Here is a 25,693-nt window from a genome sequence, read left to right on the forward strand (position 1 = left end):
GGCACCCAGTCCACCTGGGTTTATTATATTCTTGTTGTACATAAAGTAGAAATAGCTTTTTGGTAAATATATATATATATATATATATATATAAAATCATTTGATGCAGAAATCCCATTACTGGGTATATAACCCAAAGGATTATAAATCATTCTACTATAAAGACACATGCACACGTATGTTTATTGCAGCACTATTTACAATAGCAAAGACTTGGGATCAACCTAAATGTCCATCAGTGATAGACTGGATTAAGAAAATGTGGCACATATACACCATGGAATACTATGCAGCCATAAAAAAGAATGAGTTCACATCCTTTGCAGGGACATGGATGAAGCTGAAAACCAACATTCTCAGCAAAGTAACACAAGAACAGAAAACCAAACACCACATGTTCCCACTCATAAGTGGGAATTGAACAATGAGAACACATGGACACAGGGAGGGAAACATCACACACTGGGGCTCATCAGAGGGTTAGGGGAAAGGGGACGGAGAGCATTAGGACAAATACCTAATGCATGCTGGACTTAAAACCTAGATGGCGGGTTGATAGGTGCAGAAAAACACCATGGCACATGTATGCCTGTGTAACAAACATGCACATTCTGCACATGTATCCCAGAACCTAAAGTATAATAATAATAATAACAATAATAATAATAAAAAGATGATAGGGAGCATAATTTAAGAAATAAGTAAAAAAAAAAAGTCAAATACTACCCTGATATTTTGTCTTCCAGATGTCATGATGTAAGTTTGTGGTTTTAATTCTGGTGTGGAAGAACGGTAGACACTGGGGATCAGTTCTACCCACATATTTGTGTATGTTTAGGCATGTGCCTGTGGAGGCAGGGGGTGGTTAAGAAAGAAGGAAGGAACAAAGAAAAAGATGAAGGAAAGAGGGAAATAAGAAAGGAAAGAAATATGGGAGCAGAGGTGGTGCCATAGACTGCAAAGATTGCAGCTCTCTAACACGGACCTCCAAGCTTTGTGAGCATGGTGAAAGTGGGCTGCAGCAAGAACATAGTGGGTGAAGTAGCCAAAGCAATCTCAGCTCAGTTAATTGGGTGAGAAAGAACAGAATCACCACCATGAATCAGAGGGGATCCAAGGTGGTCACTCAGCCTTCCACACACAGCCCCGAATTAGAATGTGAGGTTACAGAGTGATATAAGACATGTTTCTTCCTTCAGGGAGCTCATACCTTTTTCCAGTTCACTAGGCATAGGGGGTGACCTAAAATGTCTATGTGCTTAGCAAATTATTCATATGAAAATATTCATACCTGGTTTAGCCTGACTTACATAAACTGACATTACCCTTTGGATTTGAAACAGAAAGAGAATCCTCTGCTTAAAATCTTCCAGTGACTTCCCTTTACTCTTAGAATAAAATTTGCAGTGTCAGGCTTTGTAAAATCTGGCCTCTGGATACCACTTTCCATCATTTTCCTCCCACCCTTGCTCCTCCTCTAGCCACACTGGCCTTTTGGCTATTCTTCAGCCTGGAATCTTCTGCCCCAAAAAGGCACCTGCCTCATCCTGTCCCTTCACTCAGGGTCCTGCTGGATAGCTCCTGCACACTGGGAGGACTTTCCCACCACCTCATGTGAGATGCAGCTCCCCACATCCACTGATACTCTAGTCATTTGTCCCTCTGGACCTTTCAGCATCACTTTCATCATGCACTGATTCTGTGTGTGTGTGTGTGGGGGCGGGGGGGGGGGGTTGGGGGCAGTGGGGGGATGTTTCTGTCTTCCCTACTACAAGTATGCAGGCAAGAACTCTGTTTTTTCAGTGTTTTATTTTCACTCCCCGGTGCCTGGCACAAAACAGATACTCAAAAATGCCTAGTGTATGAAAGAAAAATGTTAATTCTGCTAATTGATCTTGGGTGGTACAAGTATTGAGAAGAAAGCATTTTTAGTTTTGTGAACCCCAGAGTATCTTGACTTACTGTTTCTTTTCTACCTGTAATTTGACTTTTCTACATCACAATTCCTTACTCAGATTTCTAAACTAAATCATTAATTTTTCACATGTGAAGGGGAATATTGCAAATAAACAGAATTAATATGCACAAGTGTATTTACAGAGCTGTTTGGACACATAAAGAGTACGTGATGAATGTATATACCATTATGGACAAATATGACATAGCATATACTATATAGTATATACATCATATATGGTATATATGTATATTTATCCATACTATATACTATATACTATATACTATCATACATACACATATATATTTATCCGTACTATATACTATGTATTATATAGTCTAGATTATTATGTATGGTATATATAGTCAGTTAGCTGTATGCTCACTAAAGTATCAGTAATTAAAGAAAAAAATTCAGAATTTTAAAATACTTTAAAAAAAATAGCATGCTGTCCCTTTAAATTCCATTGTAACATGACTAGGTAAAGCAATTGACTGCAGGTAGAAACCACTCTCAGCTGCATGAATGAATTAATAGGAATGGCTTTTAACCAGCATGTTACTGGTAGGTAAACAGAGGTTCTGTGATGCTGTAGGGCTCTGGATTCTTAGGGCTCCTGAAGAACTTACACAATCCTCACAGCAATCTTGCTTCCATGACTGATTTGCTCCGCAAATGCTTTCTGTTCAGAAAAATCAAAGTAAATTCCAGCTCAGGCTGTCCTACAGCCATTAGATTTCAAAGTAATGGAGTCTGAATTTCCAGTGCTTTCACGTGTTTCAATATTGACTTCTTCCCTCTGCCTGCGAGAGGTCACAGCTTTACTGAAGAGGGTTTCCACAAACAGATTTCCATTACATGGAGTGGTGAGTTCAAGAGGATGCCTACACCAGATACTGACACCCTAATGACTGAATCCAGTGGTGGGGGACTTTCAAGGCACCATGGAGACTATTGCAAGAGAATTGTGGGATAGGGAGACCTTCCAATGCCCATTCCCAGCAGAGATCTGGGCACTCAGTTTCCCCATGCGGTCACTTGCTATACCCCTCTCCATCTTGTCCTCCTTCCAGGGGAAAGTTATGGGTTATAGAGCTAATTGGCCATGTGATTCAAGAATCTTCCAGACTATGGCTTTGATATTTATTTTTCTGTCCTCCTGTTCCATTTCGTATGCTCATCACATGTCGCCTTCAGGACTCTAGCCTCAGGCAAAATGCCTATGAAGGTGCTGACAAGAGAGAAAAGGTCTGGGCTCAACCAAGGTAGCCTTTTTCAGTGGGGATAAGTGGTTGTCTCCTTCCCTGTGACAAGGTACTGTGAGTACTGGCAGGCTGTGGTGATTCTCCCCCCCTGGGCTCTGTACTGGAAGCTGCACTGTAGCAAAGGGCCTCCAGCCCTGCAGAAAGCTCAGAGTAGAAAGCAGCAAGCAGAGTGAGGGGAAAGACAAAGATCCATGAGAATCACAAAGACACTTTCCCTGGGATACAGATGTCCTGGTGAGACATTGGAGAGTTTCTAGTATAAACCTTCAGCTACAGAGATGGAGGATGCATTCCATTGGTTGGCACTTATCAGTAGTTCTGGGAAAAAAATATCCAAGGAGACTGTCATAAAATGACAGTGTCATGGTTCAGTCACCAACTGAATGAAAAAGGCCCAGTGGTGACCCATGCATGACCTTATCCTGCCTGTCTCTCTTCTCCCTCTGCCGCTGCCAAATGAATGGAACCAGAGCCCTCGCTGGAGCCGAGAGCAGGCAGAAGGAGGGTCTGGGGATGCTGTGTAGGGATACACAGGCCTCCCCATGAAGGGGTGCGTGAGCCATGGAAGGTGATGTGTCTAGGCCAGGATGATGCAAACCCTCTGATGCCGCCCAGGAATGTGCCCAGTTCAGGCAACCCTGACAACTCCTTGGCCTTCACAGAGACAGTGCTTGGTGCGCTTCTCTCTCCTTCCATTTTCCTACACAATAAGGAAATTTATACAAAATCATGTTTTTTCTGACTCCTTCATTTACTTGTAACTCTTGGCTCTTTGCCGCTTTTGTGATGTATCAGAAATAGCACTTTTGCTCTGACTTCAGGAGATTTTGGTTGCAAGAGTTAGATCTGCCCCTTTCTGTGTGGCATTAAACAAGCATCTTATTCTCTCTGAGGTTCTGTTTCCTGAAATATCAGATGGGGACAATGACTCTTATGGTGCAGATCTGTTGTCTGGGTTAGAGATAATTCCAGTAGCTCACCCCACACATATCCTCAAACATAAGAAATCTCAGTCATTATTGGCCATTTAAATATTTCTTTGTCTTTCATTTTGCCTTCTTATATTGTATCAATTTATTAACCATTGTGCATAGTATATAGGAGAATCTATGCCCACAAGGCAACCCCCACATTCTCTTATTGATTTAAATGCACCTGCAGCCACAATTTATAATTTTTCATAACGTCTACTCACCCTGGCTACTAGTTAGCAATAGCCAGTAGGCTATGGAAATCAGCCTGCACACTTTAAAAAATTAATAACAAAACTATTTATAATCATCTTTGACTCCCCACCTTTGCACTTATCACATTACCAAAGTTGAAGGAAGATAATAGTATCTATCGCTGGGAAACGGGCACTCAGTCTCATAGTGTCGTTGGGAGTATAAATTGGTACAACCTTGATGCATTGCAGAATTCAATGTGGCAAGAGTCTTAAAAATATGCATACTCGCTGCCCTGCAAATGGCACCTCAAGGAATTTGTCCTGAGGATATAATCAGTTATGTTCACAAAGATTTAAATGCAAAACTGTTCTGCAGCATTATGTGTAACAGAGAAAAAAATGGAAACAATCTACATGTCTAAATAGGAGATTTGTTCATTGGAGTAGATCCATATAATAAAATACTCTATAGTTAATGAAAATGATGATATGAAGTTGTATTTATTGATAAAGAAAGGTATTTGTACATTTCCTGTGTGTGACAAATACAGGTTGTAAAAGAGTATCACAGGGTCGGGAATCTCTTCCCAGCATAGACCACAGATTCATCTGATAAAGGAAAAACTTGCACAAACTTCTTCCAGAATCTTAGATAGGTAAGGAGGAGATGGCCTCTATCCTCCTCTGCTTCTGTCCTTGGGCTTCCTCTTGGGAAGGGAATGAGTGGCTTAGTAATAATAAGGACCAGGAAAACATTCATGTAGGTGTATGCCCTGGATGCTGGCTGTTGAATCCATGTGGCTACAAATGTTGTATATTGTTTTTCCCATTCCTGCTTTTCCAGAAGGTGAGCTCACATGCATGGGGGACGAGGTGGCTTCTGTCCTGGCAGTGAAAGTGTGAAGCTAAGTCACACCTCTACGGGACTGTCTGGGTAAATGAGGACTCTCTTGCCCCACAAGCAGTGTCTAGTCCGGAGGTGGAAGCCAAGAGGACGAAGTGGTTCATGCCACATTCTCCAAGCCAGCTCACAAGAAGAAAGTAGACACTGAGCCTACAGACCCATTGTTCTCCTTTATCTCCCTCCTTTTGATTCAGAGCACATGGGGAAAGACGATTAATGAAGACCCTCATGCACAAAAATATGGTGTGTCTTCCTTGTGCCTTTGAGAATATACACATGGAAGAATGTCTGGAAGGATTCACATCTGAATGTTAAAGTTGCCATCTTCAGGGGATGAGATTATCTACATTGAGTTTTCTAATCAATTCTGTTACTACATAATTATGACAATTATTCTATTTACATTGTTAAAATAGAAATAAAATTTCCCTTTGTGCTTGTTTCCCATTATGGAACAATTTTGGATGTTCCCTGCTGCAATGGAAGCTACGAATAAGGACACCAGTATTTGTTGAATACCTATTATGTACCAGGCATAGCACAAGGAGTTCAGACTAAATTTTTTCTTCCATCCTCAGATCAACTGCATGGGTTCAGGATTTTCATGCAAACTTTTCAGGTGGTGAAATCGAAACTATAGAAATTGAGCAACTTGCACAGTCACATAACTGGTAAATGACAGCATCAAGCCCTTACTCCCAATATGACTTGCTGCCAAACCCGTGCCCTCCCACTCAAATAAGGCCAGGGACAGTGAGGCAGCTGAGTTAGGAAAAGAACACATTTGCAAAGTCAATGGTGTAGCCAAATTGATATCACAGAGTGCATATGCTAAAAGAAGTCCCATAGTCAGAATGAACATGCCCCACAATTAGTCCTACAATTCGGCCAAACCGAAACCTTCAAAAACTAGAAACAACGCAATGAGAAGAGGGAAGGGCATTTCTGGAGACAGGCACCCTGAGAACTGTGCTGAGGTAGCATGTGCAGGCTTGACAGGCATGGAGAGAGAAACACACATAAATATAAACATTGGCTCTGGCAGGGCAGCACCCTCTGAGGATGCTGGGTAAAGGAACACGAACCAGTACGTCTGATCTAATCAGCCCTGCAAGCCTGGCTGAATCTAAGTAGAGTACAATAATTGATTTTCACAATGCTGATGCTGAGTCATCAAGAAAGGTTACATTTTATGTTCAGAATTCTCTGGTTAAGAAGGCATGGAAGCATGTAATCCATTTGAGAAAGATTTTCATTTCAAATAGTTAAAAATTCTTTGGAAAGATTTTTGGTGCTTAAAAGGATAAGTGACAGTTACCTGGAAAATTCAATTACGTGGAACAATGTCTTCCCTGAAGATCCTAGATCAAGGAGGCATTCTGTTGAATTTAGTTAGGTTTCTATGATTTCCCCTTTGTTGATATTTTATTCTCCATTTTTTCCCCAGCCTTTCAAAGTTCTTAACTTCTAAGTGCTGGAATGTAAGTTTCTTGAGGCTAGAGATTATAACACCCTTTCTTAGATACTTCAGATCTTTTGTCCTTTTTTCTCCCATGAAACAAATGATGAACTGACATTCACAAAAAAATGACTGACTCCCAGGAAACACGTAAATTTTGATGAACCCTATCTTACATTTTACAGAAACTCTTGAGTCTTAGTAAGCAGTTCTAGAAGTTGTTTTTGTTGTTGTGTTTTGTTTTGTTTTTTCCTTTTCAAAGCATGTTAATAACTAAATCATCCATTTACTGTAAAAAATAACCATGGGAAAATAAATAATTAAATTCATATGCAGTGTTAGTTTAATTTTTTCTAGAAGCACACTTTACTTATAAAAAGAGTCATTTCCCCTAAAGCCCCTGTTTCTCAGGCTCTGTTCATGCCATGAACCCACAGGCTTGCCCTGCCTACCTTGCTGGCCTCCCTGCCTAACACTGCCCCCTTAGGCATCCAGGCATCCTCCACCCCAGACATAACTCATCCCTCTCGGGTGGGTGTGCTGAGATCCTGGTGCCTTATCAAGCTCTATTCTCTCTCCCCAAACTAGCATTTCCCATGGCCACACTTTCTATGTCAAGCTCAAATGCCCTCTTTGAGGCCCATTCCTCTTCAGATGTTCTTCATTCTCACAACTGTTGCAGGGTGGGTGTTGGAATCGTTTTCTTTATGATGAGGAGAAAACCTTGAAAGGTGACAGAACTCACTCTAGCTTCCATGCTGAATTTCAGAGCCAGGATTACTACATAACCAGACCCCTCTTGTTGTGTTTCTCTCGAGTGCACAGTGACTAACTGTAACTATAGCCCCCTTCTTGGCAAATTTTCCTTTGCCTAATACTCCAGGTCTGAGGGTCCCATCTATCCCACTGTGGTCATGCATGCAGAGGCCTTACCTGGTGTGTTGAGCAGGCGGGACCTCCTGCAGTGGTAGGCCACCTCCTGCTCACAGTGCTCAGAGCCGTCGATCACGGCCTCCAGCTGTTCCATGCTGCCCCCGTAGTCCAAGGCCATGGCATAGGGCTTCTCAGGGTTAGCGCCCCGCACTCGGGTCAGCTCTGTGTTGTTGTGCTGCACTGATGTCCAGATCTTGTCCTCTGCCCAGATAACACAACACAAAGCAAGAGACGTTAGAAGCAATGTCAAAAATGGAGCATGTGAGCAGTGTGATGGGCCACTCAGCGTGCAACATTAATCAACACCCCGGTACCGTATGGAGAGTAGGACAGAGAAATTGTGTTTCCCCATGGAGCTCCACCAGAGTTAGGATGCGGGTCAGTAATCTTAAGAGCTCAATTTGCGGAGCCCTTTTCCTACAGGCTCTACAGTAAGCATTTGATCCCATGATCTCAGTTAAAATTGACAATGCCTAAGTTGGAAGTGAAGCAATACCGCTATGTCAAAAGTGAGGAAAATGTGAAAGAAAATTAGGCAACTCACCCAATATCCCACAGTTAATAAGTGACTAAGCAAGCACTTGAGCCTAGGATGTCTGACTCCAAAGCTACTGACACACTTCCTCACAAGAGAAACACTAGCATGTTTTCAGAGAACCATTTTCTCAGAGAACAAGGTTGAGATTATGTGATCCACACTCTGCATGCAATGAAGTTAATTGTAGGGTTTTGTTTTGTTTAGTATTTATTCCCCGTATTATCTCTCTTTGCCAAAAATATTTGGGAAGATTTACAATGAAAGAGCATAGAGATGAGGACCTTTAAATCATGACGGAAGGACATATTTTGCCTAATAGGCAAAAGAAGGTAAGGCAGTGAGAGAGGGGAGATATTTGGGCATTAGAACATGGGAGATCTGTATTTGAAGCCTGTATCTGCCAACAACAAGCTTGGATAAATCACTTCCTTTTATTAAAAAAAAATTTTATTTTTAAAGAGACAGGGTCTCTCTCTGTTGCCCTGGCTAGAGTGCAGTAGGGTGATCATAACTCATTGTAGCTTCAAATTCCTGGGCTCAAGCAATTCTCCCACCTCAGCCTCCCAAGTAGCTGGTACCACAGGCATGAGCCAGCGTGCCCAGCCCCCTTCTCTTTTCTGAAGCTTAGTTTTATAGTCAGTTAAGAAAACAAGAACAATTGCAACAAAAACAAGAGAGCAATACCCTGGTAGCACTGGTAATATGGAAAAGCAACCACAAATACAAAGTTGCAAGGCTCTATCTGGGATGTATCAGACACTCTGTAGTAATAACCTAGGCTAAAACATTTACTGCAATTGGACATGCAATTTAATTCTGAACATCCTCTCAAATACAGCAAAAGAGGAAATAGGAAGACTTGAAAAGCTTTTGTCATCTGAGAATCTTGCCCGCATAATTACATCATTACTCTTCATAAATTCTGAGAGCTGAAAAGGAACCTAGCATAGAAATCATGTGGTTTCTTCCCTCCCCATCCTCTTAGTCTTACAAATGGAGAAACTAAGGTCCAGAAAGTAAAGAAATGACCCGAGGCACATCCATGAAACAGTAATGATGAGCACATACACTGAAAGTCACCACGATTAATTAGCACAGCTACAAAGCAGAAGCACAGCAGTTGGCATGACTGAGCTGAAAAGAGAAAAGAATAGGCCACTTGGGTGCCCTTGGTTAATCCTTTCTCCCTCACTAGCTCTATACACAACTTGGGACATGTCGTTTCATCTTTCCAAACCTCAGTTTCAACATAGCAGAAGCAGGAGAAAAAGAGAGTATGATTTTAATTACCTCTAAAGGATTTTCCAATTCTATAAAAGAAAATACTTCTTCCAGCATGATATGGTTTGGATATTTGTCCCTGCCCAAATCTCAAGTTGAATTGTAATCCCCAGTGTTGGAGATGGGACCTGGAGGGAGGTGTTTGGGTCTTGGGAGTGGATCCCTCATGGCTTGGTGCTGTCTTTGCGAAAGTGACATCTGGTTGTTTAAAGTGCATGGCACCTTCCATTCACTCTCTCTCTTGCTCCTGCTCTTGCCATCTGAACTGCCTGCTCCCTCTTCACCTTCCACCATGATTCTAAGCTCCCTGAGACCTCCCCAGAAGCTGATGATAGATGCCATCACCATGCTTCCTGTACATCCTGCAAAACCATGAGCCAATTAATCAAACTCCTTTTCTTTCTAAATTACCCAGTTTCAGGTATTCCCATTTAGCAATGCAAAAATGGCCTAATACACAGCAAAAAATTAAACTGTGCTCAAACATTCTGACTTATCTTAAGACTATTTCCTAAAACCAGCCCATTGATAACCCACATGTCCCCAGTGTTTCACTGAGGCAAGGTTATATTTTATTTTTTAGATACAGGGGCTTGCTATGTTGCCCAGGCTGGAGGACAGTGGCACGATCATGGCTCACTGCAGCCTTGGCCACCTGGGCTCAAGCGATCCTCCTGCCTCAGACTCCCAAGTAGCTAGAACCACAGGTATGTACTATCACACTCAGATAATCTTTAAAAAGTTTTTTAGAGATGGGCTCTCATTATATTGCCCAGGCTGCTCTTGAACTCCTGGCCTCAAACAACCTGCCAAAGTGCTGGGATTATAGACATGAGCCACTGCATCCAACCTAAGATTATATTTTCCATAAAGTCTAAACAAGTTGATGTTATTTGCTTTTGACTTTAAAAACAAAAATAAGGCATAATTCATGTTGGTAAAGATAATAATACTATAAAAACAATTAACCCAGAACTTTTAAAATATTATTCATACCAGTATAGACAAATGCTAATAAAATAACCAAAAATCTTATCCATCAATAATGAAACATTGTAGAGGGAGAAATAAAGATGGACAGTTTTGAAATGTCCATGATGCTTACACAAAGAAGACAAGGAAAACCCTGTCTAATCTATAATACTAAATGTTGTGTTACTGGTTTATTCCAGCACATTTAGCATATATTATCTCCAGTACTCACAATAATCCACCACACACAGTGTGTGTGTGTGTGTGTGTGTGTGTATGTGTGTGTGATCATATGATATATATAACTGACATCACAACCCTTAGCTTCAAACACTGTACGAGGGACAGGAGAAATGATTGCTTGAAACCTAGAGCCCCTGAGTTGGCTTTTATTTTGAGTCTGCCCTATGTCCTCTGATTACTGTTCTCCTGGGAGACAGCAGGATAAACACTGAAACAAGGAAGTAAATGTATATCATTTTTTCCACCTGTATCATCTGTATCTGTCTCTTAGACTTGTCCCCAGTCTCAGTGCATCCAATCTGATTCCAAAATTGGTCTCCACATTTACTAATTCATATAGATTTATATTTCCTTCTAAGTAAACATAGATTTTCATATCCATATATTAATTCCTCTGATTTTTCATACATTCATTTATTGATTTCCTTATTCATTTACTCATTGAATTGCTTTACCAATATCATATTGTTTTTGGCAATAAAGAAAATAAAGTTGTATTAGAGAGTCAATCTTTCATCTTAAAGCCACTAATATTATTGCCATAATATTTTTCCTCGCTTCCTATCTTTTCTTCCTCAGCTGCATTGGTGGTTGTGTAGATTTAGCCCTGCATCCTGACTAAATATTGAAAGGTCAGGTGTTAATGCCACTGAAAGAAAGTCAGCTGTGGTGACAGATACTCCTGATGCCTGCTCTAGGCTAGGGAAGGGTGGTTTGAGCTGGAGAGGTTAATGTGACAGTCATCTTTGAATGATTTTTTAACAAGCAAAATTCATTTTGACCATCCTTTAGATGGGTGAGGAGGTGGAGATTCTCTTTTAAGTGGACTCACACATGACTTCAATGAAAATTGGACCCACAAACTTAAATGTTCAAGATGGTCAAGTTAGTTGGACAGTGGAGGTTATTGAACAAAGTATGGGCTCTGGAGTCAACAAATCTGGGTTTGTGTGCCAGCACAACACTAACTGTGGGAGCAACCTTGATGAAATTATTACTTCTTCAATGCCCAGTTTTCTTATTGGTCATATTTGAAAAGCAGCAATGGTACCAATAAGACCATGAAACAGGTTGGCTTTAGAAACAATCCTATTCGGATTGGAATCTATGTTCTGCTCCATGTCAGCAGTAAAGCTTTTGGCAAGTTTCATAACATTTCTGAGGTTTCCTCATTGGAAAATGGTCATATTTACACCAATCTTTGCATCCATAGAAGTATTATAATGATTTGGTGCACATAGACTGTCTGGCACTCAAATGAGTAAAGACTCTAAACATTAGAAGTTTTCTACAACATTAGAGTGAGGGCTTGGACTTCATTCCTTAGAGGACTGCGATGGGGAGCATACTCTGCAAATGAGGTTAACAAGTGTGATGGACTGTGATTTCTTGTAATATAGCTGCTCCTGTATATACTAAATTATTACCACCTTGTTAAGTTTTTTTTTTTCCACTATAGAATAGCCCTATGTATCTCTGTCTTTATTTGTGTCCTTTGCATTTCCTGAAATTCCTTCAAGATAATTTGCTCTTTAGTACTCACGGAGCCAGAAACCTGGAAAAATATTGCCCTCTGATACTACTTTTTGCTACCCAGTTTGTTTTTCTCTTTCATTACTTCTACGGCACACCACTACCCAATCCCACAATTAGACACATAGCCTCTTCTCTTTCACTGCTCAAAGGCATACATGTATTGACTAACCCAGATCAATTCTTTTACTTAGGAGAGGACTGCATTTGGAGATTTTTGAACAGGGAGGAACCTGTTCATCATTAGCTGGGAAAGGAAATAGGGCCACTTCACTAAGCATTCTAGTTCCCTGAAAGTAATAGTTATCTAAGTGAAATATTGGCTTTTTTAAAGTTGCATTCAGCACAGTGGGTTGGCATGAGTGTCAATGATCTCATGATTCAGATCCAGAGCAGCTATCATGCCTTCTTCATGTAGAAAGGAACTATGAGTTATGGGCCATCAAATACTGTGCCCCATGGCTTCCAAAGGCCGACTGTGTATTGATATATAAACCAGTAAAGTATTTCCCAAGTTGCATTGTGATTTTGAGCTTTCAAGTTCATTTCTTCATAAAGCTATGAGATCTTTTAGGACATGAAATGCATAATTCATTCTTGTGTTTAAATATGTGCCCAGTTAGTGCTCTGCTATCCACCAGAGTACATACACTGGAGGAAAATATGTTAACTTCTCCAAAAGCCTACCATCATCTGGGGAGAAAGTTGTGTACACAAGAATGACAAATGTCTGAGGCTGTTATAAATACTCTGTAGACTACAAGTAAAGGAAGAGGGGCTTTCCAGAGATCTGTCTGGGGAAGAGTTGGTGGGTAGAGGTTACTACAAGTAAAGGAAGAGGGACTTTCCAGAGATCTGTCTGGGGCAAAGTTCGTGGGTAGAGGTTATTAGAGAGCCCTGCGCAGTGAAGTCTGTGCACTCTTTTCCTTGAGAACTTCCAAGGTCAAGAGTGGTCTTTCATCCTCAGGCTACCAGAACCTAAGCTAGCACTGAGCACCTGAGTTAGCACTTCTGGATGGCTTCGTCAAGTGAAGAAACTAATTAGTCCTTTGTATACTGTCAGGTTCTAAGTTTCAGCATTTCTGAAGCTGCTCTTTTAAGCCTGTATTATGTAATAGTCCAAACTGAAAAGAAGTCTCAAGTTAAAAGATCAAAACACACACATACACACACACGCACACTCAACAATAACAAAAAGAGAAAAGAAAAAGAGGCTATACAAAGAGCCAGCAGAGTAGTAACGGTGGAATATTCTGAAACATTTTGTATTTGCATCAGTGTGGTAAAATCTTCCCTGGTCATTACCCCAGAAAACTCCCAGACAGCCTTCACTAGTGCATCTCTGTGTGACCTACCTTGTTCCTCTGGCTCTCATTTTGGAAGCCGTAAACGGTTTACATACAGAGCCACAATTTAATTTTCTTTCATATTTTTTCTCTCATCATATCAGATTGGTCTGATTATGATGATCATTATTATTAATAATAGTAATTACAGATGCTGTAAGCAATTACATCTGTTACCATGGGGATCACAACTCAGAAGAAATAGCAAACAAAAGGAAAGTAAAAAAGGAGACACAAGAAATAACTCTGATTAATAAGACCTCATTCTACACACATATCTGTCTCTTTGCAGAGCCAGAAAAAAACTGCAATTTTTATATCAACATGCTTGGAAGGAAGGGAAGCCTACAGATTGTCAATACCCAGCTTAATTGAACTGAAATCACTGTGGGGAGCTGCTTCTCATCCTTTGAACAGTGTGCCAATTCACTTATACTCCTATTGTAATAGAGCAAGTCTATATTAAGGTCCCCAGGGTCACTTCTGCTGTAGTTATCTATGTTGACAAAGTGAATTTTCTATGCCAAGGGTAAAGACAGTTTAAATAATCCTCAAAGTACTGTCTCTACCTCTCATTTTCCATCTACTCATGGGCAGTCTTGTGATATCTCTTGTCATTTTGCATTGATAGTTATTTAATTTTTCATATGTTTCTCCCTTATTCTCCATTTAAATCACAGGTAATGACTGCTAGTAAATATAGGCTTGGAAAGGGCTTCATGGTTCATGGAGGCAGATGTGATGAGGGGAAGCTTGAGCTTTGTCATCATTAGGGCTGGCTTCCAATGCCAGCTCTGCCACCCACTGGATTCCTGGACATGCAAGAGACCTATCACCTCCCCCAGCCTCAGTCTCCTCCTCTGTAAACGGCATAACTCATTGTGCAGTGTTGTCATAAACACTGAATAGAAAGCATAGGGTTGAACTGAGCATGGTGCTGGCTCTGAGTGGTGCTCCTCCGTCCTTTTTTTTTTTTTTTTTTGAGATGGAGTTTCGCTCTTGTTGCCCAGTCTGGAGTGTAATGGCGTAATCTCGGCTCACTGCAACCTCTGCCTCCCGGGTTCAAGCGATTCTCTTGCCTCAGCCTTCCAAGTAGCTGGGATTACAGTCATGCGCCACCACGCCCAGCTAATTTTGTATTTTTTAGTACAGACAGGGTTTTTCCAGGTTGGTTAGGCTGGTCTTGAACTCCAACCTCAGGTAATCCTCCTGCCTCGGTCTCCCAAAGTGCTGGGATTACAGGCGTGAGCCACCGGGCCCAGCCTGCTCCTCCTTCCTAACCCTTCGCCTGGTACCTGACTCCAAGTCAAAGCTGAACTGCCATGAACCGTTCTGTTGAAGCGAAGCCGGGAGGAAGTGAAGAGATTATTTCATTATTAGAAACACTTCTGGGAACCTTTACTGAGGGGGTACATTGCACCTTCCCCCCGCCCGACCTTTAAAAGGAAAGGAGACAATTGGTGTAAAGTGATTTCCAATTCCTTTAAAAGGCTTCAGAAATCCCCCAGGAGCTGTTTTCCCTCCCATGTGTACCAGCCCAGCTGTCTGTGCGAGAATCCATCCGTGCCTCACTAAAACCACGGCAGACGTGGCTGCTTTTAGTGTCTGGGTTTCAGCTGTTTGGGGGTGTGCGCATTACCGGTTCAGGGTGGCTGGTAGGGCTACCATGTGCTCTGCATTAGTGCCATGCAGACACCGCAGCGTGGCGGGCTCCGTCCATTACTGCCTTCCACCTGCCTGCGTGGGCCACACTTTACGACTTCCAGACAACATACTTGGCTGATTTATATTCACACTTCACTTTAGCCTTTACTTTTTATGTATCTTTTCAGGGGGGTAATTTTTCTCTTTTTTCTTGCTTTAAAATAGGTATGATCAAAGAGACCTGGGAAATTTGTTTTATGGTCTTAGGGGGTAGTGGTGTGGAACGGATTCTATGTGCACTGTATCATATTTGTTTATTTGTTGTTCACTAGTTTATTATTATTATTTAATTTAGACACCTAGTGTATGCGGAGCACTATGTTAGGGACTGGAAAGGGGTCGGATGAGGGGTGCAAGTTTCGCTAACAGGCTGGACCCTGAGCTCAGGGAGTTCACAGCTGGTTCTAGGAAGGCAGACTGCCTTGTGTTGCATTCCTGTTGGGAAGAGTATCTGCAGCAGCAAAGGGCGGACTGCAGGGGGAGCGGGTGGGAACAAGATACCATTCCCCCCATACTCAGTGTATTGGCATTTGGGGCAAAGGAAAAGGAGAAAAGAAGCCCTAAGTCTAAGTCACCTGATGGAAAGAGGACTGTGAGGCTGTTGATAAGTGTTTTGATTGCCATTAGAAAGCTTTATGAGGTCATTAGGAGTATCATGGTCATAGAAACTATTTTGGTGCACGCTGAGGATAAGACTGGGGACCCACATAAGTACATAATGTACTGGAACACAAGTTCATAATAAACAGTTCTTGTGTTTGTTGTGCTGTAATAGTATAAGTATAATAGTACTTGTTGTCCCTCTGTTTATAAGATCTAAAGTAGCCAGTATTGAACTCAGAGGACGTCTTGAGCTAGTGAGCTGATTGCAAAGGGCTAGCCTTTGTCTTTTGAAGAGATATCCAAAGGCAGCATTTATATCTCCTTGTACCGGGTCAGAAAAGAAGAGACGCCTTCTCTAAGGGTGAGAGCGTCTACTTACTCTGCTCTCATGGAGCTTATATTCTGATTCTGGAGGGGATTGACAAAAAGAAAACTCAGAGACAAGAGCAGAATTACTCATCTTTCTTTCAGCTGACATCTCTACTCTGGAGCTCATCACAAGATGAATGAGATTATGTGATGCTGGTGGCCTCTCCAATGGGTGGTCTTTTCCAGTCCTGCCAGCATCCCGTGCTCGTCGCATTTACATGGTATTACAACAACCTGTTTCCTCAGTATCCCATGCTATACTGCAAGTACTACATATGAAAACCTGTCTCAGAAATCTCCGTGTCTCTAACATATGGCCTAAAGTAGGTATTCACTTACTACTAAACACTTAACGGACTACCAGAATTTTTATCCACTTCAGTGACAGCTTTTGAAATCAGCATGAAAGTGACACGTGGTGGGAAAGGATGTTTAGATACATACTTGAAATTCCGCTGTGCAGCCAAGGTTATATATTGCAAATAGCGGAATATTGGAAAAAAATTAAATACACATCCATAGGTGTCTGATCGAATAAAGCATTGTTAACCGACACAGTAAAGTACAATGCAGCCATAATAAATAATACATAAGATCTCTGTAAACTGATCCAGAATGATTTCCACTGTATATTGTAAAGTGACAAAATCAAGGTATTGATGCACAAAAGAGTATGATACATTTTGTGAAGGCATAAAAGAGAAAAATGAATACACACAGAAAGGACAAACTGATATAAATAGTTATCTAAAAAAGTTGGATAAGAACAAGATGAAGGCAATAGGAATGAGGGCAAAATGTCTCTGATCAGCCAGTGTGTGCATATTTGTCTGTATTTGACTTTTGTAACATGAAAATGCTTTACACTGTTAAAATCAAAAGGATAAAGAAAAGGCAAGTCCAAAAGTTGAATATTAATCAGAAACTAAAAAGCCTAGCTGTACATTAAATTGATAAAATAACTATAAAAAAGAAACAAGTTAATTTAAGCAACTTCCAAATAGTATTCTGTCTCACTATACACCCTTGGCAGAATAAATTCTAAGGATAAAAATTAAAATTCAAGGAAATCTTTAACTTTACATTGTTATTGATGTGATATTGCAAAGTAATTCTGAAATGATTGTGTGCATACTGTAGAATGGAGCAAATGGGTAAACATACTGACATTGCTGAAACAAGGTCTCACTGTGAGAGAAGTTACATATATATGTATCATATATGTATCATATATGTATCATATATATGTATCATATATGTATCATATATGTATCATATATATGTATCATATATGTATCATATATATGTATTATATATATCTCATATATATCATATATATATAGAAGACAGAATGATGAGAAAAGAATCTAATGGAACTAGGTTTGTTTTGTAAATAACCTTATGAACTCATAAACACACACACACACATACATGCACACACACACATGCACACACACAATTTTAGTTCTGCCCACTGAAAGGGCCCAGAAACAATGAGCAAACAAACATCTAGGTCTTGGTTTCCAAATACCATTTGCTACAAAAAAGAGGTAGGCTTCTTTAGGAAAAGAGCTGAGTCTGGTTCTAGGGTAGGGAAAGTTCTAGTTGACATTGAGAATATCTTTCCATGCAAGAACACAAGAAAATGCTCCAATATTAATAGACACATGTAAAAAATAAACCGGAGCACAATTAAAGGGACCATGAATTATAGTCCATAACGACACAAGGGGAGATGGAGTCAGGGAAAGGGAAAAAAATCTCTTCTGTAGGTAAGACTTCAGAATGGCAGCAATAAATATGAAAGGAAATTGTAGAATTAGAAAAGCAACACGTCACAGATTCCAGTGTAATAACTTAAAAGAGTCAGGATCCCTACCATATTGGGAGGAAATGTTGAGGAACAGGGCATTCACATAGTGTGCTCACGTAATACTACAGATAACTCACTCACTGGTTGTAAACTGCCTTCACAATGCAACGATCTGGCAGAGCTGTGTTAGCCAAATGATAGCGAGAAGCATCCCCAGTATCGGGACAAACTGATGTCATGTGTCTGCTCACGGGCTGCACTAAAAAGGCAAGCATTGTTCATGAGACTTTCTGGCCAAAATGTTCTACACTGATTAAATAATCAGAAATATCCAAAGTATGGGACATTTTATTTAACAACTGTCTTTTAATCTCCAGAAAAGATCAATGTCATGAAAACCAACCAACCAACAACAACAACAAAAGCAAAAAGAAGGGGTCAGGGAGTTGGGCCTTCCAGATTAAAGGAGGTTGAAGGGTCGTGGCAATCAATTCCAAATTGCAGACACTGCTTGAATTATGAATAAAAATATGAAAATAGACACTGCTATAAAACACATTGTAGGACTTTGGATTCTTGGTGCATGGACTATATATTGGATAATTAATTTAATTAATGCTTATTTTCTTATGAACGGTTTCTTATGTCTGGTTACATAGAAGAATATATTTGTTCTTAGAAGATAAAACCTAAAGTCTTTCGATTTAAATTATCGCTGTGTCTACAACTTACTTTCAAATGGTTCCGTAAAAATTTTTTTAAAATGTCTGAGAAAATGAGGAGAGGAGAAAAAGAGAAAGAGATGAGGAGGGCACAAATTTGCAAATGTGGCAGAATCGTAAACGTGAAGGGTATCTGGCTACTCATTATTTTTTCAACTTTTCTGTAGGTTTGGATATTTAGGAATAAAACTCTGGGAAAACAAGATAGTTTGCCAGAAAGTTTCACATGTAGTAAGTGCTGAAAATTATTCTAAGCTCCAAAAAATTCACATGCACATGCTTTTATAACAGCACCAACACATACACACACAGACACACACACACACACACAGAATTAAGGAGTAATTGGCAAAATAATGACCAGAAAGCTATTACTAAATTTAAACTAAATTACAATCATTATTAAATTTAACCATTTACATTATGGTAGATCATTCATGTTCAAGTATAAGTAGTTATTCACTCTGTTGAATTAATTTTCATGAGTGCTTTCATTGTGTCAGGTGTTATGCACACAAAAAAAGTTACTAGTCATTATTTTTATCACCATGTCCCCAGAAACACCAAGAAACCAGAGTCTATATTTCTGGGGACAGAATAATGAAAATAATAACTAACAGTATCTACCATGCATTAGATATGTAATGTCAAGTCTTTTTTCTTGCAGTTTACATCGATTACCTTATAGAAGCTTCACAACAAACTTATAAATAGATTCTATGATTAATTATAAAGGAAGAAACTGAGGTATAAGGAGGCTGGGTAACTCAACTAACTCAAATAATTTGCCAAAAGTAGGAAATGTGAGTGCTGGGATTCCTACCAAGCCCACGCTCTAAATAACTAACTTGGTAGATGTTTTTCAATTACAAGCATAAAAATTGTGACTTTCAAAGGAGCTTTACATGAGAACAAAATGACAGCATACTCTAAAGAGGGAGAGCAAAACTTCCTGTAAGACATAAAAGTTAGAATACTCACAGCTAGCACTGGAAAACCCATGTTGAAATTGTCCCTATGGACAGCAATCAGTCAATGACTCCTACTTGCTTCTCTTTACAAATAGACATAAATATGAGAACTCCAACACATGCACACTGAGAATGCAGGCTGATTGGTGTTCCTGTGACGTGAGCCTGCTCAGGAGGAATAGTAGGAAAAAGCTCTCAAGCAAGGGGTGCTTGGCCTGCCTACTTCCCAGAACAAGGACCACAGTCAATCTTGGCCCTTTTATTCTTTGGAATGTCTAGACTTACTTTGATTCATCATCTCTCCTTGGAAACTGGGGCTCAGAACAAAAGTGAACAAGAGCAAACAGGCTTTCTGGGAGACACCTTTGACACCCATTTGTTATTTTCCACTTCCAAACAGGAAAAGTATTCATTCAGCCAACATCAGACCATCAGAACACCCAGGGAAGTCAGGAGGACTTGACGGACCTTCTCATTGCATCTCTGCATTCATGATCCTGCTGAGCTCAACAAGGCTTGTCTTTCCTCCGGTTTCCCTTCTTTGCCTAGCCCCATGATATGGTTTGATCTGTGTTCCTACCCAAATCTCATGTTCAATTGTCATCTCCAATGTTAGAGATGAATCCTGGTGGGAGGTGACTGGAACATGGTGGCAGTTTCTAATGGTTTAGCACTATCCTCCCGAATACTGTTCTCATCAGAGTTCTCATGGGATCTGGTTGTTTAAAAGTGTGTAGCCTCTCCCTACAACCTCTCTTTCTCCTGCTCCCACCATGTAAGTCATGCCTGCTTTTCATTCACTTTCCATTATGATTGAAAGTTTCCCGAGGCCTCCCCAGAAGCCATCATACTTCCTGTACAGCCTGTGGAACTGTTAGCTAAATAAACCTCTTTTCCTGATAAATTACTCAGTCTCAAGTATTTCCTTACAGCAATGCAAGAATGGACTACTGTAGAAAATTGGTACTGGTAATGGGGAATTTCTCTAAGGATGCCTGGAAATGTGGAAGCAACTTTGGAATTGGGTAATCAGCAGATATTGCAACAGTTTGAAGGGCTCAGAAGACTACAGGAAGGTGCGGGAAAGTTTGGAACTTCCTAGAGACTTGTTAAATTGTTTTGACCAAAATTCTGAGTCATATGGGCAATAATATCCAGGCTGATGAGATTTCAGATGGAGATATGAAATTTATTACGTGAGGTACAGTGGCTCACGTCTGTAATCCTAACACTTTGGGAAGCACAGGTGGATGAATCACTTGAGCTCAGGAGTTTGAGACCAGCCTGAGCAACATGGTGAAACTCCATCTCTATCAAAAAAAAATTAGCCAGGCATGGTAGTGCATGCCTGTAATCCCAGCTACTTGGGGGGCTGAGGCAGAAGAATCACTTGAACCCAGATGTCAACACTACTGTGAACCAAGATCATGCCACTGCACTCCAGCCTAGGTGACAAAGTGATACCGTGCCTCATTTAAAAAATATATGTATACACACACACACACGTGCGTGTGTGTGTGTGCATCATATATATAAAGAAACTTATTAGGAACTGGAGCAAAGGTCACTTTTACTATGCTTTAGTAAAGAACCTGGTAGCATTGTGCCCCTGCTCTTGGGATCTGTGGAATTTTGAACTTGAGAGTGATGATTTAGAGTATCTGGCGAAAGACATTTCTAAGCAGCAGAGCTTTCACAATGTGGCCTGCTTGCTTCTAACAGCATGTGCTCATATTCATGAGCAAAGAAATGACCTGAAACTAGAACTTATATTTAAAAGGAAAGCAGAGTGTTAAAGGTTTGAAAAATTTGCAGCCTGGCCATGTGGTAGAAAGGAAAAGCCCACTTTCAGAGAAAGCATTCAAGCTGGCTGCAGAAATTTGCATAAGTAAAGAGGAGCAGAATATTAATATCCATGACAATGGGAAAGCCTCAAAGACATTTCAGAGACCTCCATGGCAGCCTCTCCCATCACAAGCCTGGAGGCCTGGGAGGACAGAATGGTTTCATGGGTCGGGACCAGGGCCCCACTGACCTGTGTAGCCTGGAGACATTGCTCCCTGCATCTTAGCCTATTCAGCTTCAGTGAGGCTTAAAGGGACCCAGATATAGCTTGAGCCGCTGCTTCAAAGGGTGCGAGACATAAGCCTTGGTGGTTTCCAGGTGGTGTTAAGTCTGAGGGTTCACAGAGTGCAAGAATTGAGGCTTGGGAGACTCCAGCTAGATTTCAAAAAATATTTGGAAAGCCTGTATGTCCAGGCAAAAACCTGCTCCACGGATAGAGCCCTCAAGAAGAAGCTCTACTAGAGCAGTGTGGGGGGAAATGTGGAGTTGGAGCCCCCACACAAAGTCCTTACTGGAGCACTGCCTAGTAGAGCTATGAGAAGAGGGCCACCATCCTCCAGACCCCCAAATAGTAGATCCACTAACAGCTTGCACTGTCAGTCTGTGAAAGCAGCCACAGAGGCTGTCCCTTGCAAAGCCTGAGGGGCAGAGCTTCCCAAAGCCTTGGGAGCTAGCCCCTTGCACCAATGTGCTCTGGAGGTGAGACATGGAGTCAAAAGAGATTATTTTGGAGCTTTAAGGTAATGACTGCCCTGCTGAGTCTCATGGTGCCTGTACCCCCTTTCTTTTGGCCAATTTCTCTGTTTTGGAATAAGGCTATTTACCAAATGCCTATAACCCCATTGTATCTTGGGAGTAACAAATTTGTTTTTCATTTTACAGGCTCATAGGTGAAAGGGACTTGCCTTGTCTCAGGTGAGACACTGGATTGAGGACTTTTGAGTTAATGTTAACATGAGTTAAAATTTAGGGGGACTGTTGGGTAGGCATGATTGTATTTTGAAATATGAGAAGGATATGAGATTTGGAGGGACTAGAGGCAGAATTATTTGATTTGGAGCTGTGTCCCTGCCCAAATCTCCTGTTCAATTGTAATCTCCAATGTTGGAAGTGGGGTCTGGTGGGAAGTGACTGGATCATGGGGTGGGTTTTTAAATAGCACCATTCTCCTAGTGCTGTTCTCATGATAGAGTTCTCATGAGATCTCATTGTTTAAAAGTGTATAGCACTTCCCTGCCTGCCTCTCTTCCCCCAGCTTTGGACATGTAAGACATGCCTGCTTCTGCTTCCCTTTCTGCCATGACTGAAACTTTTCTGAGGCCTCCCCAGAAGCATCATGCTCCCTGTACAGCCTGTGGAACTATGAGCCAATGAAACCTCTTTTTAAAAATAAATTACCCAGTCTCAGGTATATTTTTAAATAAACATTTTATTTTATTTTTTTCAAGTTACAGGGTACATGTGCAGGATGTGCAGGTTTGTAACATACATAAACATGTGTCATGGTGGTTTGCTGCACCTATCAACCCATCACATAGGTATTAAGCCCAGCACGAATTAGATTTTTCCCCTAATGTGCTCCCCTCCCCCACCTCCCCTAACAGGCCCCAATAAGTGCTGTTCCCCTCCCTGTGCCCATGTGTTCTCATTGCTCAGCTCCTGCTTATAAGTGAGAACATGTAGTGTTTGGTTTTCTGTTCCTGAATTAGTTTGCTGAGGATAACGGCTTTCAGCTTCATTCATGTCCCTGAAAAGGACATGATCTCGTTTCTTTTTATTGCTGCATAGTATTCTGTGCTGTTTATGTACCACATTTTCTTTATCCAGTCTATTATTGATGGGCATTTGGGTTGATTCCAGTGTCTTTGCTATTGTGAGTAGTGCTGCATTGAACATATGCACGCATGTAACTTTATAATAGAATAATTTACATTCCACTGGGCATATACACAGTAATGGGATTGCTGGGTCAAATGGTATTTCCAGTTCTAAGTCTTTGAGGAATTGCCACACTGTCTTGCACAATGGTTGAACTAATTTAGATTCCCACCAACAGTATAAAACCATTCCTATTTCTCTGCAACCTCGCCAGCATCTGACTTTTTAATAATGACATTCTGATGAGTGTGAGATAGTATCTCATTGTGGTTTTGATTTGCGTTTCTCTAATGATCAGTGATGTTGAGCTTTATTTTCATGTTTATTGGCCGCATGTGTGCCTTTTCTGAGAAGTGTCTGTTAATATCCTTTGCCCACTTCTTAATGGTTTTATTTTCTTGTGAATTTGCTTAAGTTCCTTGTAGATTCTGGATATTAGACCTTTGTCGATGGATAAATTGCAGAAATGTTCTCCCATTCTGTAGGTTGTCTGTTTGCTCTGATGATAGTTTCATTTGCTGTGCAGAAACTCTTTAGTTTAATTAGATCCCATTTGTCAATTTTTGGTTTTGTTGTAATTGCTTTTGGCAATTTCATCATAAAGTCTTTCCCCTTGCCTATGTCCTGAATGGTATTGCCTAGATTCTCTTCTAGGGTTTGTTAGCTTTGGGTTATACCCTTAAGTCTTTAATCCATCTTGAGTTGATTTTTGTATAAGGTATAAGGAAGGGATCTAGTTTCGATTTTCTGCATATGGCTAGCCGGTTCTCCCAGCACCGTATTAAATAGGGAATCTTTTCCCCATAGCTTGTTTTTGTGAGGTTTGTCAAAGATGAGATGGTTGTAGATGTATGGTTTCATTTCTGAATTCTCTATTCTGTTCCATTGGTCTATGTGCCTGTTTTTGTAGCAATACCATATTGCTTTGGTTACTACAGCCTTGTAGTATAGTTTGAAGTTATATAGCATGATACCTCCAGCTTTGTTCTTTTTGCTTACGATTGTCTTGGCTATGCGAGCTTTTTTTTTTTGGTTCCATATGAATTTAAAAGTTATTTGTAATTTTGTGAAGAATGTCAATGGTAGTTTAATGGAAATAGCACTGAATCTATACATTGCTTTGGGAAGTATGGCCATTTTCATGATATTGATTCTTGTTATCCATGAGCATGTAATGTTTTTCCATCTGCTTGTGTCCTGTCTGATTTCCTTGATCAGTGGTTTTTAGTTTTCCTTGAAGAGGTCCTTCACTTCTCCTGTTAGCTGTATTCCTAGGTATTTTATGCTCTTTGTGGCAATTGTGAATGGGAGCTCATTCATGATTTGACTCTCTGCTTGTCTTTTGTTGGTGTATAGGAATGCTTGTGATTTCTGCACACTTATTTTGTGTCCCAAGACTTTGCTGAAGTTGCTTATCAGCTTAAGAAGCTTTTGGGTTGAGTTGATGGGGTTTTCTAGATACAGGATTATGTCATCTAAAACAAAGACATTGATTTCCTCTGTTCCTATTTGAATACCCTTTATTTCTTTCTCTTGCCTGATTGCCCTGGCCAGAACTCCCAACACTATGTTGAATAAGAGTGATGAGGAAGGACATCCTTGTCTTGTGCCAGTTTTTAAGGGGAATGCTTCCAGTTTTTGTCCATTCAGTATGATATTGGCTGTGGGTTTTTCATAAATGGTTCTTATTATTTTGAGGTATGTTCCTTCAATACCTAGATTATTGAGAGTTTTTAACATGAATAGATGTTAAATTTTATTGAAGGCCTTTTCTGTGTCTATTGAGATAATCATGTGGTTTTTATCTTTAGGTCTGTTTATGTGATGAATTACATTTATTGATTTGTGTATGTTGAACCAGCCTTGCATGCCAGGGATGAAACCAACTTGATCATGGTGGATAAGCTATTTGATGTGCTGCTGGGTTTGGTTTGCCAGTATTTTTTTGGAGATTTTTGTATCAATGTTCATCATGGATATTGGCCTGAAGTTTTCTTTTTTGTTTTATCTCTGCCAGGTTTTGGAATCAGGATTATGCTGGTGTCATAAAATGAGTTAGGGAGGAGTCATTCCTTTTCAATTGTTTGGAATTGTTTCAGAAGAAATGGTACCAGCTCCTCTTTGTATCTCTGGTAGAGTTCAGCTGTAAATCTATCTGGACTTGGGATTCTTTTTTTTTTTTTGGTTGG

General features: G+C 40.5%; 1 protein-coding gene across 2 annotated transcripts in view; it reads right to left on the reverse strand.

Moving 5' to 3' along the window:
* Positions 1-25,693, reverse strand: part of CNTNAP5 (contactin associated protein family member 5) — an 876,843-nt gene that overhangs the window by 264,941 nt on the left and 586,209 nt on the right. For both annotated transcript variants that reach the window (XM_055108578.2, XM_008953637.5), the window contains exon 13: positions 7,687-7,887. In XM_055108578.2, coding sequence (XP_054964553.1) covers positions 7,687-7,887 — 201 coding nt within the window. The remainder of the gene's footprint in view (positions 1-7,686; positions 7,888-25,693) is intronic.

This window comes from Pan paniscus, chromosome 13 (genome assembly GCF_029289425.2).
Source record: "Pan paniscus chromosome 13, NHGRI_mPanPan1-v2.0_pri, whole genome shotgun sequence".
NCBI lineage: Eukaryota > Metazoa > Chordata > Mammalia > Primates > Hominidae > Pan > Pan paniscus.